The following is a 12637-nucleotide window of genomic DNA, read 5'->3' on the forward strand; positions in this document are numbered from 1 at the left end:
ACCTCGGATAGTAAATACATTTCCTCTCTGGTAACGTCTTCGGAGGCTTAGATGGGTTAGTGGCAGATCCAGCGTCCAAATTTTGGTTCGGTCGTTGCTCTCCCAGTCTGGTACAGCTTCCGCAACACCAACTCAACAACCAGTGTTCGAGACCTCTCAAAGAGTTAAAAGCACCCTCTCAAGTAAGCGTATTCGAACGTCGCCGGCGACTATCAGGCATATGGTGGATTGTGAAGTTGTCCAACAGCCGATGCAATCTCCCACTAGCAGTGTACTCGCAGGCTGCCATAGGCCACAAGCAAATAAAGCGGATATCATGCTAATGCAACCTATCATGTCCGCGTACAGCGAAAAGCTATGATCTCAAACCGAGCAGTCACAAAAAAGAGTCCATCCCCAGCCACCTCAATAGGCCACCCCGGTGAGTATCGGCAACGCGGTGGAGCCTCACAATCTCTCCAAGAAGAAAAAAACTTCCACTCACTCAACCATCCGTGCATTTCTGCTCCGTGCACACCCTCTCGTTTCCCTATATAAACCCATCGTCCCTCGTCCTCCTTTCTGCTCATCATGTCGATCATACTTCATAGAATCATTTCTAATAGTATGCATCCTCTTCTGAGTTACTCTAAGTAGCCACAGAATCTCCATCCTGGTTGATGACTATCAGCCTCGATGTCCCGGAGTGAGGCTTTATACGGGTGCTTCGGCGCGCGTGGCGATGATCTTCAGCTGACTGGTTTGCGACTTCGTGTCGCGCTGGGAGGCAGGACGTTGACGGCAATCTGACAGGCTACTTTTTTTCATTGACGCGATGGGCTTGCCCGTCGGTTGAGGAAGAGATGTCAGGACGATGAATGGATCCTTCGTTGATAATGCAGGGGTTGTTTGGTGGAAGGGGCGGATGGCGCATTTGAGGGTCGCCTAGCTATCCGCCCCAAACGGCAAGAACTTACTTGAGAATTGAGTAGCGATGCATGCTCTTTGAAACAACATGCTTAGATTCGCATCAAGCATACATTTCTATGAAGGACGACGCTCCACTGCAACACTGGTTGCGACGATTAGAAGATGTTGATGACTAGCTACAGTTTTACCAACCCTACCATCCATAACACCGAGATGCCACGCCAAATCTCTAACAACAAGGTGCACTAGCCTTTTGCGCGCAAAGACTATAAAGACGTATCGTGTGTAGAATACAGAATGCAAATGACGAGAATGTCCAACTCCACCCTGAACCCCTAACTATACCAATTCCCATGTCAAGTAACTTCAGTAATTCGCGTCCTAACCTCTACCTCTTTAAAATCTTCGACCGCCTGCTGCTGCTTGACAAGACGGGACGCATGTCGTACTTTGGCGACATTTGACCCGCTTGTACCACTCTGATCAGCTATTTCGAGCGCAACGGTGCCAGGCGGTGCGGACCGCAGCAGAACCCCGCCTAGTGGGCTTGGGACACCACGAGCTGCGAGGGCCCGATGAATAGCTCGGATGAGTCTATAGAACACAAGCGCTGGAGCGATATTTGGGTTCAGAGCTCGGAGAGGCAGCGGGTGTCGCAAATGTTAATCTCTTTGGCCCACCAGACGCTGTCTTTAGAGTCTGTTGAAGAAAGGCGCGGTTCACACACCTAGTATACATCCTGAATCCTCCGCCCGTTCTGCATCTTCACCACGTGGGTTCTCCAGGACTGCTGGCGTGATCTACTCTACGTAAATTCCAAGATGGGCCTCTGTGTATCAGTAGTAAGTATCTGGTCCCGATAAAAACACAGACGGAGACAGTTGCTGATCATTATATTGATCTTGACATTGCTAAACGGACTTTCTTTCCTCAACGTCCGCCTCGACGTCCAAGGTATAACAAACATCTTCTTCTCCGTCTTCCTCTTCACCCAGCTCTCCAGCACCATTGACCAACAAGTCATCCCACGACTGGCATCGGGCCGCGCGCTCTTCGAGGCGCGCGAACGCCCCTCCAAAACATACTCCTGACCTGGCCTACTTTCCACATACAGCCTCGCCGAGCTCGTCTAGCAGATAGTCGCCGCGCAAGCTGCCAGCATATTCGATAGTGACGTGCGTGGGTACTGCTACAATTGAGATCTGCTGTGGCTTCCTGTGGGTCGAAGAAATCACATCACCACCAGGGTTGATGATGTGCTTCATACCAAGCCGCGGTTAACAAACACATCCGACTGTCATCCGATTTCGCATGTTTCAACAAAACAGAAAGCCTAATATAATGCAGAGACACAGCCGCTGCCTGTCAGATAGGCTGAACCTGTCTCTCGAAACGAGTACTTCACGCAACAGAAGCGCACTAACTCAGACTCTCGTGGCCTAGCTCGTGTCCGTCAAGGCCTGTTCTCTGGATCGATATTTTCATTAGTTAATATCATCCGAAAGCAACTATGGCTACCGCAGCCACTGCCACTGCCACACAACCACCGCTCGGCCTGGTCTCCAGCACTACACCCGCAGCCCAGCCACCACCCGGCCAGCCGGATATCTCCTATCACCCCGACTGGAACAAGTACCAAGCTCGTGTAGCCCGTCGCACTCAGACTGAGAACCTCCCGAAAACCCTCCCCGAGGGATTTCCCAAGGAGCTAAAGGGCGATCTAGTTTGGGAAGGGGAGTCCCTCGCCCAGAAATACGATTGGACTTACGTTTTCTCGGCCGACCAACTAGCGGAGATAGACAATGCAGTCACCCATTTCAAGTGTGAGTCTCCTATCGCGTGGATCCCCTTCCGTGTAGCGGATAAGTTATTGTTGCAATTGGTTGACGACTGGACCAAATAGCCCTCAAGCTCGGCCTTGGCTACATAACGCAGGAGACGTTTCCTCTTCCCAATCTGCATGCTGAGTTGCGCCGTCTCTCCCACGAGCTACATTTTGGCCACGGCTTCTTTGTTCTTCGTGGTCTGGATGTTGATAAGTATACACGCGAGGAAAATGTCATTATCTACACTGGTATATCCTCGTACATTGGCTCCATCCGGGGCCGTCAGGACGCTTATCTAGATGGCAAGCGTGCGGATGTCGTTATAGGACATATCAAGGATGTCAGATCTGGACTTGGGGATGGCAAGAACAAGGATCAGATTAAGATCGGTACTCCAGCTTATACGGCCGACAAGCAGGTCTTCCATACTGACTCAGGCGATATCGTCTCTCTCTTCGCGCTCTCAACGGCGGCAGAAGGAGGCGCTAGCCGCCTTGCCAGTACGTGGCGTGTTTACAATCATCTGGCTGCAACGAGGCCCGACCTTATCCATACATTGAGCGGAGATTGGGAAGCAGACCTGTATGTTACCCAAAGTTGAAAACGAGTACAGTAAAGTTCGGAAGTCGCTGATACATTCTTCTTCGCGTTTAGCTTCACCAAGACCGTAGACGACAAAGACAAATTTGCGAAGCGGCCTCTACTTTACTACCAGCCGGCCAGCGCAGATCGCAAGACGCCAGAGAGGATCCTTCTCCAGTATGGCAGGCGTTACTATGTTGGATTTGGGCAGCTTCCGCGCAGCAGCCATCTGCCACCAATTACCGAAGCCCAGGCTGAGGCGCTCGATGCCTTACATTTCTTAGGCGAGCGTTTCAGTGTATCGACCAATTTCGAGAAGGGTGATATACAGTATATCAACAATGTAGCCATATTCCATGCGCGTGACGGCTTCACTGATGAGGGCGACAAGCAGTGAGTTCTCCAGGATATCAAGAGACTGCCGAGTCAAACAAGATGAGATGACTGACCAAATTGGGGACTATAGGAGACATCTTCTACGACTGTGGCTGCGTGACCCCGAGAACGCATGGGAGACTCCGGCTCCGCTCGCCTCAAGATGGGATCGTGTGTATGAAGGTGTGACGCCCGAGCTACAGGCTTTCCCGCTCGAACCGCATGCTCGCAGCGAAAGCACTCCAAGTACGAAATGAGCGAACGGCCATCTGGCCTGGATTTGGGCCGATCTATGGACTGGAATGTAGATTTTGACGCCACCATGCTATGGTAATTCACGAGCATGGTATCACAGCAACCGTTACAAGTACTTTGGTATGAGCTATCGGAGTACGATGCTCGCAGTCCTGTGCGATTGGACCTTTTAGTTAGAGTACATGACTTGAAACACACAACACAGCTACAAAAAAAATAGGCTTTTTCAAAATGATGTCCCGAATAGATCAATTCGTAGGGTGAGAGTGAGAAAGTTGCGCTCTATCTGTTTCACAACCTCGGGGTAACATGATTACGCTTGGGTTCATTCTACCAAACTGGGGGATCAGGTGAAACTTGGCTTTACAAGTGTCCTATGTCGATACTGAAATGATCCTCCTACTCGCCAGAGCTAGCCACGCGATACGAGCATGCGCTCCCGTTGCGGGTATTATGTGGAGCTCATGCACGCCAGAATGGCCTGTTAGCGTCGATGATGCAAGCGCGTCGACATATCGCGAAGTACCTCAACAACGCTTCGTCCTGAGGCCATTGGTCTAAAGTGACTCGGCAAGTCTCGAGCGAGGTTCAGTGTGCGATCATCGGAGAGCAAGGGTGTACATTGCAGGGTTGCATTCTTCGGTGGTTTAAGAGCCTTGGCTGCACCGTCCGCCACTTCACAATGAACGCTTACATGACGTGCTTCTGGGCATGGTCCACTTCTGGAAGGTGAGAAGCCTCCCACAGCGTGGGATGCTGCTCGCCACTCCCATAAACGCCATTGTAATGGTGATTATGCCATTATTCAGGCTGGTCACGAATTGTGCATGGACAAAATGATAGGGCCGAGGAAGGAACATACCCTCAAAATTTGACCTCCTTGGTATCTTGCCATGGTATGAGAATCCTGTTCAATCTACAGCACGCCATTTTAGACGGTCCACGATGCGATATATGTATCGTCCCTCCCATTCATATTCACACAGCAGGAGATAACACCGGGACCGAGAATTGTAGGCTATCTTATATCACGCGAACTGTATCGTTCTGCTAACCGAATCGCCAGACGATAGATAAAATGGGCTTTCTCTCCAAGATCGGTCCGCAAACCACCACCAGCCAGGTGGCTCCCGACAGCAACAACTCGGATAGCGAACTATCTGTTATCCATGATGGAGAACTCGCCTATGTCCATCAGACGGCTGGAAATGGCGCATCCGGCTACCAGGAAGCTGTAGGGGCGCCCGTAGAGACACATTCACCGCTGGGCTATCACGTCAACTGGCTCACAGTCATCTTCCTCAACGTCAACCATATGATCGGCACCGGTATCTTCTCCACACCAGGTACAATTCTTCGTCTAACAGGCTCCGTGGGTCTGGCTCTGATCTACTGGGTTGTCGGTTTTATCCTAGCCGCTGCTGGCCTCGGTGTATATTTGGAATTCACCAGCTTCTTCCCCAACCGAAGCGGTTCTGAGGTCGTGTGGCTCGAACAGAGCTTTCCAAGACCTAAGCACTTCTTCCCGGTAGCTTTCGCCGTTCAGTCCGTCCTCCTATCTTTCAGCAGCAGCAACGCTATCGTATTATCCAACTATCTGTGGCGTATTGTTGGACGTGCGCCGGAGCAATGGGAGCTCAAGGGTGTAGCTATCGCCGCATACACGTTTGCCGTCATTTGCGTGGTCGCGCACAACAGGTATTCTTTATGGGCGATCAACGGAATCGGAGCTTTGAAGATACTACTGCTTGTCTTCATCTCGATCTCAGGTTTTGTTATCCTTGGCGGTCATGTATCCAGTGTGACAGACCCCGGCATCAACTTCAGAAACGGCAACGGCATGAGTGGAACTACTTCCAGCGGATACAACCTCTCACAAGCCATGGTGAATATCAGCTTCGCCTTCTCCGGGTGGCAAAATGCCTTCAGTATGGCCAACGAGATCAAAAATCCTCTGCCTACTCTCAAGAAGAACGCTACCGCGTCGCTATTAATCGTCTTCACTCTCTACTTTCTCTGCAACATCGCCTATTTTGCCGCCGTTCCCAAGGACGTATTTATCGAGTCGAGCGAGCTAGCCGCAGCTGTATTCTTCCGTACCGCTTTCGGATCCGCCGCCGAGTCAGCCCTCAACTTCTGCGTCTTGCTCAGTTCTTTTGGCAACCTACTAGCCGTCTTAGTCGGCCAGTCCCGACAGATCCGCGAGATTGCCCGCCAAGGTGTGCTTCCATGGACGGAGTTCTGGGTATCAACAAAGCCTTTCGGTACACCACTCGGTCCTTATCTCCTAAAATGGGTTTTCACCATCATTATGATCGTGGCACCCCCAGCGGGTGACGCATTCCAGTTCGTCGTCTCGCTAAAGTCATATCCAGATGCCATGTTCCATGTGGCTTTGGGCGCGGGACTCATTTTCCTCCGCCGGCGTCGCGACCGGTCTGGTACTCCTCGATCCGATTTTAGGGCTTGGTGGGCTGTCATCATCCTATATCTAGCCTCGCAAGTCTATCTGCTTGTCATGCCGTGGATTCCTCCAGTGGGTGGCATCTACGCTGGCACCGTTAGCTTTTTCTATGCCACTTACATGATCGTGGGAATCGCGGTGCTCGGCATTTGCGGTGCTTATTATTACGTATGGATGAAAGTCCTTCCGCGTTGGGGCAACTATGCCATTAGGTCACAGGTGGTCAACGTGGATGATAATGGTGCCAATACGCATCGGCTGTTGCGTATACCTAATGCTGAGCTAGCTGATTGGGATGCCAGCCATGATGAGCTTGGTCGGGCGCTACGTTAGAGGCGGACTGGTAGGTATGGAATCCTTCGCCAGGTTTTCGTGCCACGAGCACTTGCATAACAAGTTCTGTGGCATAGAGAGTGCCGTCCCATATTAAAATCGCTATTCGAGTCTCTACCTGAACGTTAGTGAATACGAAATGTGCAGTGATAATTGACACTCCAGACCTCTTTGTTGCTTACTGTCTCTCTCAATGATATCAAAGAACCCGACGGCAAAGTAGTCATGCTAGAGCGAGTCTTCCAAGTACGCAGACTCGGACCGCTGCGTGGTGGTTGACTAACACTGATTACCGTAACGAGTAATAGTTAATGGAACCTAGGGTCCTATGGTCGTATGTGAAGGAGGTCGTGGTTGTCAGAGTATGTGAACCCTGTATGCGATGGTGTCGTTCGTTGGTGAAAAGATGTGCGAGGTCGCATTCGCTGTTGTATTTTGAGAAATTGCGGAGTGATTCTCCGCTGCTGGAGGAGGCGGATGTTCGACGGATGTTCTCACATCATGACTTACTGTATGGCTATCATCATCACCATCGTACACCTTGTCGTCTCCGAAAGAGGCTTCGAACTCGTCGCTCGGTAAGAGACCAGCAGGACTCAGGAGTGAAGGGCGCTTTTCTCTCTCCATGGCGTTGTCAATTAGAACTTGCTGATAAAGACATGGCGGCGCCTTGCTTGCTGGGTGGGAAATGGAAAGATATGTAACACTCGTTGGCAGGTTAAAGGCTTAATTTGCTTGGGGAGCAGTACCATGCGAGCTTTTATTTGTGGTATTGTATCTCGAAAGACTGTGGCTTCGAGTGTGTTCCAGTGTGACCATTTGTTCCGTCAGACTGGCGATGTTGGTGTCTACGCGAATATTTTGCGCGTCTGGGCTAGAGAGTATGGGTAAGTCATGTCTTGTCATTTGGGACAATATCCTCGTCTCATGAGTTCAGTGCATTTGATGCTGCGTATATGGCGCGACGAGAGGACGTTTGTTTGCGGCCTTGGAAGATTCAGCTTCAACACCAGAACCGTTTGACATGAGTCGACTGCGAAGAGATGCGAGCCTCCCGCATGATGGGGGATGTAATTGGTGAGTGGGGAGAACAGCTGGGTATCAGGGTACCGGAACCGGAGATAGTGGCTCCACTTTTACTAGTCAGGGACTACAGACATTCCTTGTGCGACGCGACATGTCACTTTTGGAGTTGATGGCAAGACGTATAGAAACAGTCACGACTCCGCCAATGCTCGAATCCAGCCCTGGGTATGCTCTGTTCACAGATCTCAGGAAGAAGATGGGCACGTCGTCCTCGCAGCCTGTTCATATTCCAGGTCGCGTCGCGAACGCCTCGATGGTAGCTTCCCCCGCCACCGAGCGCAAGGCCCACTTTAGTAGGTACACGACTTTGACGCGCTTTGCTTGTCACTTTCTTAGCTCCACCAGGCTGCACCCTTTTGAGCAAAGACACGACTAACGCATTGGAGGTGAAGACCCGAAGATGGACGATGTAGCCGCATCGCAGCAGCTCATGGACGAAGAAAGCACGCGCGCTGCCGCCCATGGCACCAACGGCGACGACATCACCCTCCCCCAAACCAACGGCAGCCACGACCCGTCATCACCCTTGCAGAAGAAACGCAAGCGAAAGAGCGCGCACAAGTCTGGAAAGAACAGTATTGCAATACCACCGGTTACCCCCCAAGACAAGCTAGCTGAAAGCGAGGTTCCAACATCCTCGCCGTTTCCCTTTCCAGCGACTCAACTGGAAACCGAATCTTCTGCCGCCAACGTCTTCACGCACTCGACCGCAATCGAGGTACCAGACTCGCAAATCGCCGTACCACCCGCGCACGCGCTTGCTTCATCACCCATGTCCAGCCACGTCGTTCCGTCTAGCGCCACGAAAAGCAAGCGGACATACAAGAAGAGCAAGCAGACAAAGCGGGATCGACTCAGTCGCGACGCCATGCGAGAAGGAGACATCACTCATAAGGGGGACATGACCATAGTTGCCGACGAGGCAGCTTCTCAACCACATATGTTATCCAAACGCAAGTCTTCACAAGTCGACGATTCAGGATCAGGGTTGCCTGAGAAGGCGGAGGCTGCGCCTGCGTCGCAAACCGTACATTCACGCAAAGCTGCTATAGAAGCTGTGGACGGGACACCCACACCAGCCAAACGGCGGAAGATTGGTAAGCCAAAGAGTGCGACTAGAGTAAGGGATCTTATCCAAGGCGGCTCCATTCATGACGGCAATGACGAAGATGGCGACCTATTACGGAGTGTCGAGAAGACTAAATTGAAACGAATCAAAAAGCCGCAAACACCGGTCTCGAAAGCGAAGAACATATACGAGATTCCCGACGATGATCCACGTCCCACGAATGCACATGGCGAGGACACGGAGGCCAGCGGTAACGCCGAGCACAACGACAATCCGGACACTGGGGTTGCGACTACCATCAATGGTTTTGCACAACCTGGAGATGCTGGAGAAGTCAACACTCCCAAGGACAGATCTACTCGTAAACCACGTGGCAGTTTGAAGAAGACGAAGAAGACGAAAGACGAGATTCCCGACTCGGCTGCTCCAGTTCGCACACCCGGCCAGCCATTGGATGAGGATGGCAACGAGGACAGCATTATGCGAGAGCCTGTTTCCAGTGACGAAGATCACAGACCTGACCCACCGCCCCACGATGTTCATGTCAGCGAGTCTGACAAGAAAGAGAAAAAGAAGAGACGACGATCAAACGGTACCTCTGCGAAGAAGGCCACACCACGGCGGGAGAGCGGCAAATTTACTTATACTAGAAGGAAGATTCAGATTGGTACTGCAGCGGAGAGGGCACTGAACGTGGATCATGAATTGAACCATCCTCCTGATTTGCGAAGTACCGGCGACTTCACCCAGGACGAGGAAGAGCTGATCCGTAGAGCTATCCAGGATTTCCAGCAGAGGAAGGGATTGGAAGTATCGGAGCTTGTCGACATTATACAATGGAATTCACATGACCCTGGCTTCAACCGCGGCGATGGAACCGTAGCGGGAAAGAACGATTGGACTCCACAAGATATTGAAGATGCACGAGAGAGCGCTGAGTTCTGGGATGAGATCAAGCACATCAATATACAACGCTCGTTTGACAGGATGAGGAGGCATATCCGCCAGACATATCACCAGTTCAAAAGCGGGGCATGGACGGATGAGGAGGACGAGCGACTAAGAAATCTGTATGCGATGCACCCAAATAAATGGAAAATGATCTCAGTAGGTATGGGTGATCGCTCAATGCACGACTGCCAGAATCGTTGGCGCGACTACTTGCAATATGGCGATAAGCTGAAGTCTTCACGCTGGGATCCAGAGGAGGAAGAGCTGTTCATGCGCGCCATCACAACGGTCGCCCAGAGAGACGAAGACCATCGCGCTGAATCAGGATTACCGCCCTTGGATGAATACACCACCAAAGACATCAGCTGGCAACAAGTCAGCCGTGAGATGGACAACACTCGAAGCCGGATCCAGGTTGTAGCAAAATGGAGGAACTTGCAGAAGCGCGACCCCCCGCCACACATCCAAGTGGAGCACAAGCCGAGAAAGCACAAACCTGCTTCTTCTGCATCTGCTGCTATCGACCCAGCTCCTAGGAAACGTGGACGACCGCGGCAGGGCGAGAGTGCAACACCCAAAGCGCATCACAATGGCAAGTCGCAGCAAGTTATCGATAATTCGGACGAGGATGAAAGCCACAGCGCGCCGCTACCAAAGAAACGTGGACGACCAGGGAAGAGCGAGGGCTCGGTGGTAAAGAAGTTCAAGAAATTCCGCACGACTGAGACAGAGGACATTGTTGATAACTCAGAGGAGGAGAGAGAGGCTAACAAGGAATCGAGAGGCTCGCCGTCAAGGAAGAGGAACAAAAAATCGCAGAGGAACGAAGTTGTGGAATCCGACAAGCTTAAGAAGTCTCGCTCGACGACGATAGGAGATGACATTGAGAACTCAGAAGAGGACGAGGTTCGTGCTGGCCAGGGATTGAACACCTCGCCGCCACTAAAGAAGCGTGGACGACCACGGAAGACTGATGATCTAAAATCGGACGAACTCAAGAAACGTCGCAAGTCGAAGGTGTCTCAGGAATCGGTTGAAGATCTGGAGCTTAGAGAAGACGACCAGTCTGAGCATGCAGAGAGCAATGACAAGCCTTTGGACGATGTCAACCCCGGTTTAGTCAGGGATGCGAACGGCGGTGAACCGCAGGAGGACGGTGATGATGCAGCGCTGATGGAGAACGAGGACCTGTCTAGTATAGGGTCCCCATACAGCGTCACGCGTAACATTCTACCTGATCAATATCCCGATGATGGCAATGAAAGCGTACAGAACGACAATGAGATTGTGGACCCAGCCGAGGATGAGGAGGATCAGCCCAGCATTGCGCCCAACAGTCCGACAAAAGACACGATGGACGACCAGTTAGAAGAGGGTAGTGATGCTGCATCGCAAAAGGAGAACGAGGACATCTCTGGTGAGGAAGACAATAAGCCCAGCGTTAGGCACAATGGACCAGCAGAAGACATGGACGATGATCAGCCAGAGGACGCCAAGGATGCTGTATGGCAAGAAGAGCACGAGGAGCCATCCGGCGAAGGGAATCAAACCAGCGGCACGCCCAACATTCCAGATGGTGGAAAACCAACTATAGCCGACACCACCAAAATGCAATGGGGCGACCTCTACGACCTCATCGCCAAACTCCAAGAGCGTCGCGACGAAGAGGAAGGAGAAATTGACTGGGAAGGAGTCGCAGAAGAAGTGGCAACAGATCGGAACTATATTTGGTCTGCGCAAACATTGAAAACGGCTCTAGAGGAGATGGTTCAACTTCTCCGTGATAACGACAAAGAGGTTGATGTGGATGATCTCCCGGGTACGGTTGATGATATTATGGATTTCATCAGCGAGAAACATGGGAATGAGATTGAAGAGTACTATGATATGTCGTAGGAGAAAATCATAGGGTCGTTTCCGACAGCGGAAAGGCATCGGGTCCAGCCTACTGGGAACGATAGTACCACATGGTGTTTTATAGTATAAATCTACATAGTCACCCGCGAGTTACTATTTCAACGAAGCTTAGCATAATGCATGCCATAGTATGTAATGACCCATCCAGCCTCGTATTTCCCTCATCGTGACCTCTTGCCTCTGTAACTAAAGGAAGCCAACAACCCAAGCTAACCCCATTCGCCACATCGCGTCGGTTGGCACCCGAGATCTCACCTGGGCACCTTCCCCCATTGTTACCCACACGATAATCATTCGCGTGCGTAGCGCGTCGCCGCCATATGTATTTACATGGATACGCCTAGCGAAAGCCCTGTATCACATTGACAACAGAAGGCGACGTGCAGTGCACAAGCGATGTTATTTGTTCTAGACGCGGTGGATGTCTACGGGAAGCGTTTCATCCACACAGCACCGCCACTCTCAACGCGCTTACGCCCAGTGCGCCAACAACGGTAAAAAGTACATTCCACCACCCGTTGTCCGTGACACATGCAGGAGTGCGCGTTAAAATAGAATTAAAGATGGGAATTTAGGGGTCACGAAACGCTCCACACACATTGGAAAGCACGCAGAGCTACTGCACGCTGCACAGGCTATCGAAATCTCCGGGGGACCCGTACTGTCAGCGTATTAGCAGGGTCTTGGTCCGAGTACAATACGACGAACGCGGGTTATGGTGGGTAGTGTGATCTATTGGATTGATTGATTGAAAGTGGCTCCGCCGCGGGGCAAACCTCATCTTCGTTGATAGCTCAACCTCGAAATATAATGTGGAAGACGTTCGAAGAGGAAGGAGAGAATATTATGCGCGAGGCATCGTAAAAGTCC

General features: G+C 51.5%; 3 protein-coding genes across 3 annotated transcripts; all 3 read left to right on the forward strand.

Moving 5' to 3' along the window:
• Positions 1-2419: 2419 nt before the first annotated feature.
• Positions 2420-3714, forward strand: ALTATR162_LOCUS11633 (uncharacterized protein; the record flags this gene model as incomplete). The annotated part of the gene is made up of 3 exons (XM_043319275.1): positions 2420-2732; positions 2813-3317; positions 3354-3714. 3 exons carry the CDS (start codon positions 2420-2422, stop codon positions 3712-3714), a joined length of 1179 nt encoding a protein of 392 aa, XP_043175210.1.
• Positions 3715-5025: 1311 nt separating this feature from the next.
• ALTATR162_LOCUS11634 (uncharacterized protein) lies at positions 5026-6744 on the forward strand (the record flags this gene model as incomplete). Its single annotated transcript, XM_043319276.1, has 1 exon — positions 5026-6744. The coding sequence occupies one exon, from the start codon at positions 5026-5028 to the stop codon at positions 6742-6744; it is 1719 nt and encodes a 572-aa protein (XP_043175211.1).
• A 1486-nt stretch (positions 6745-8230) lies between these two features.
• Positions 8231-11746, forward strand: ALTATR162_LOCUS11635 (uncharacterized protein; the record flags this gene model as incomplete). The annotated part of the gene is made up of 1 exon (XM_043319277.1): positions 8231-11746. One exon carries the CDS (start codon positions 8231-8233, stop codon positions 11744-11746), a length of 3516 nt encoding a protein of 1171 aa, XP_043175212.1.
• Positions 11747-12637: the final 891 nt, after the last annotated feature.

Source organism: Alternaria atra (assembly GCF_907166805.1).
Source record: "Alternaria atra isolate CS162 genome assembly, contig: 35, whole genome shotgun sequence".
Taxonomy (NCBI): Eukaryota; Fungi; Ascomycota; class Dothideomycetes; order Pleosporales; family Pleosporaceae; genus Alternaria; species Alternaria atra.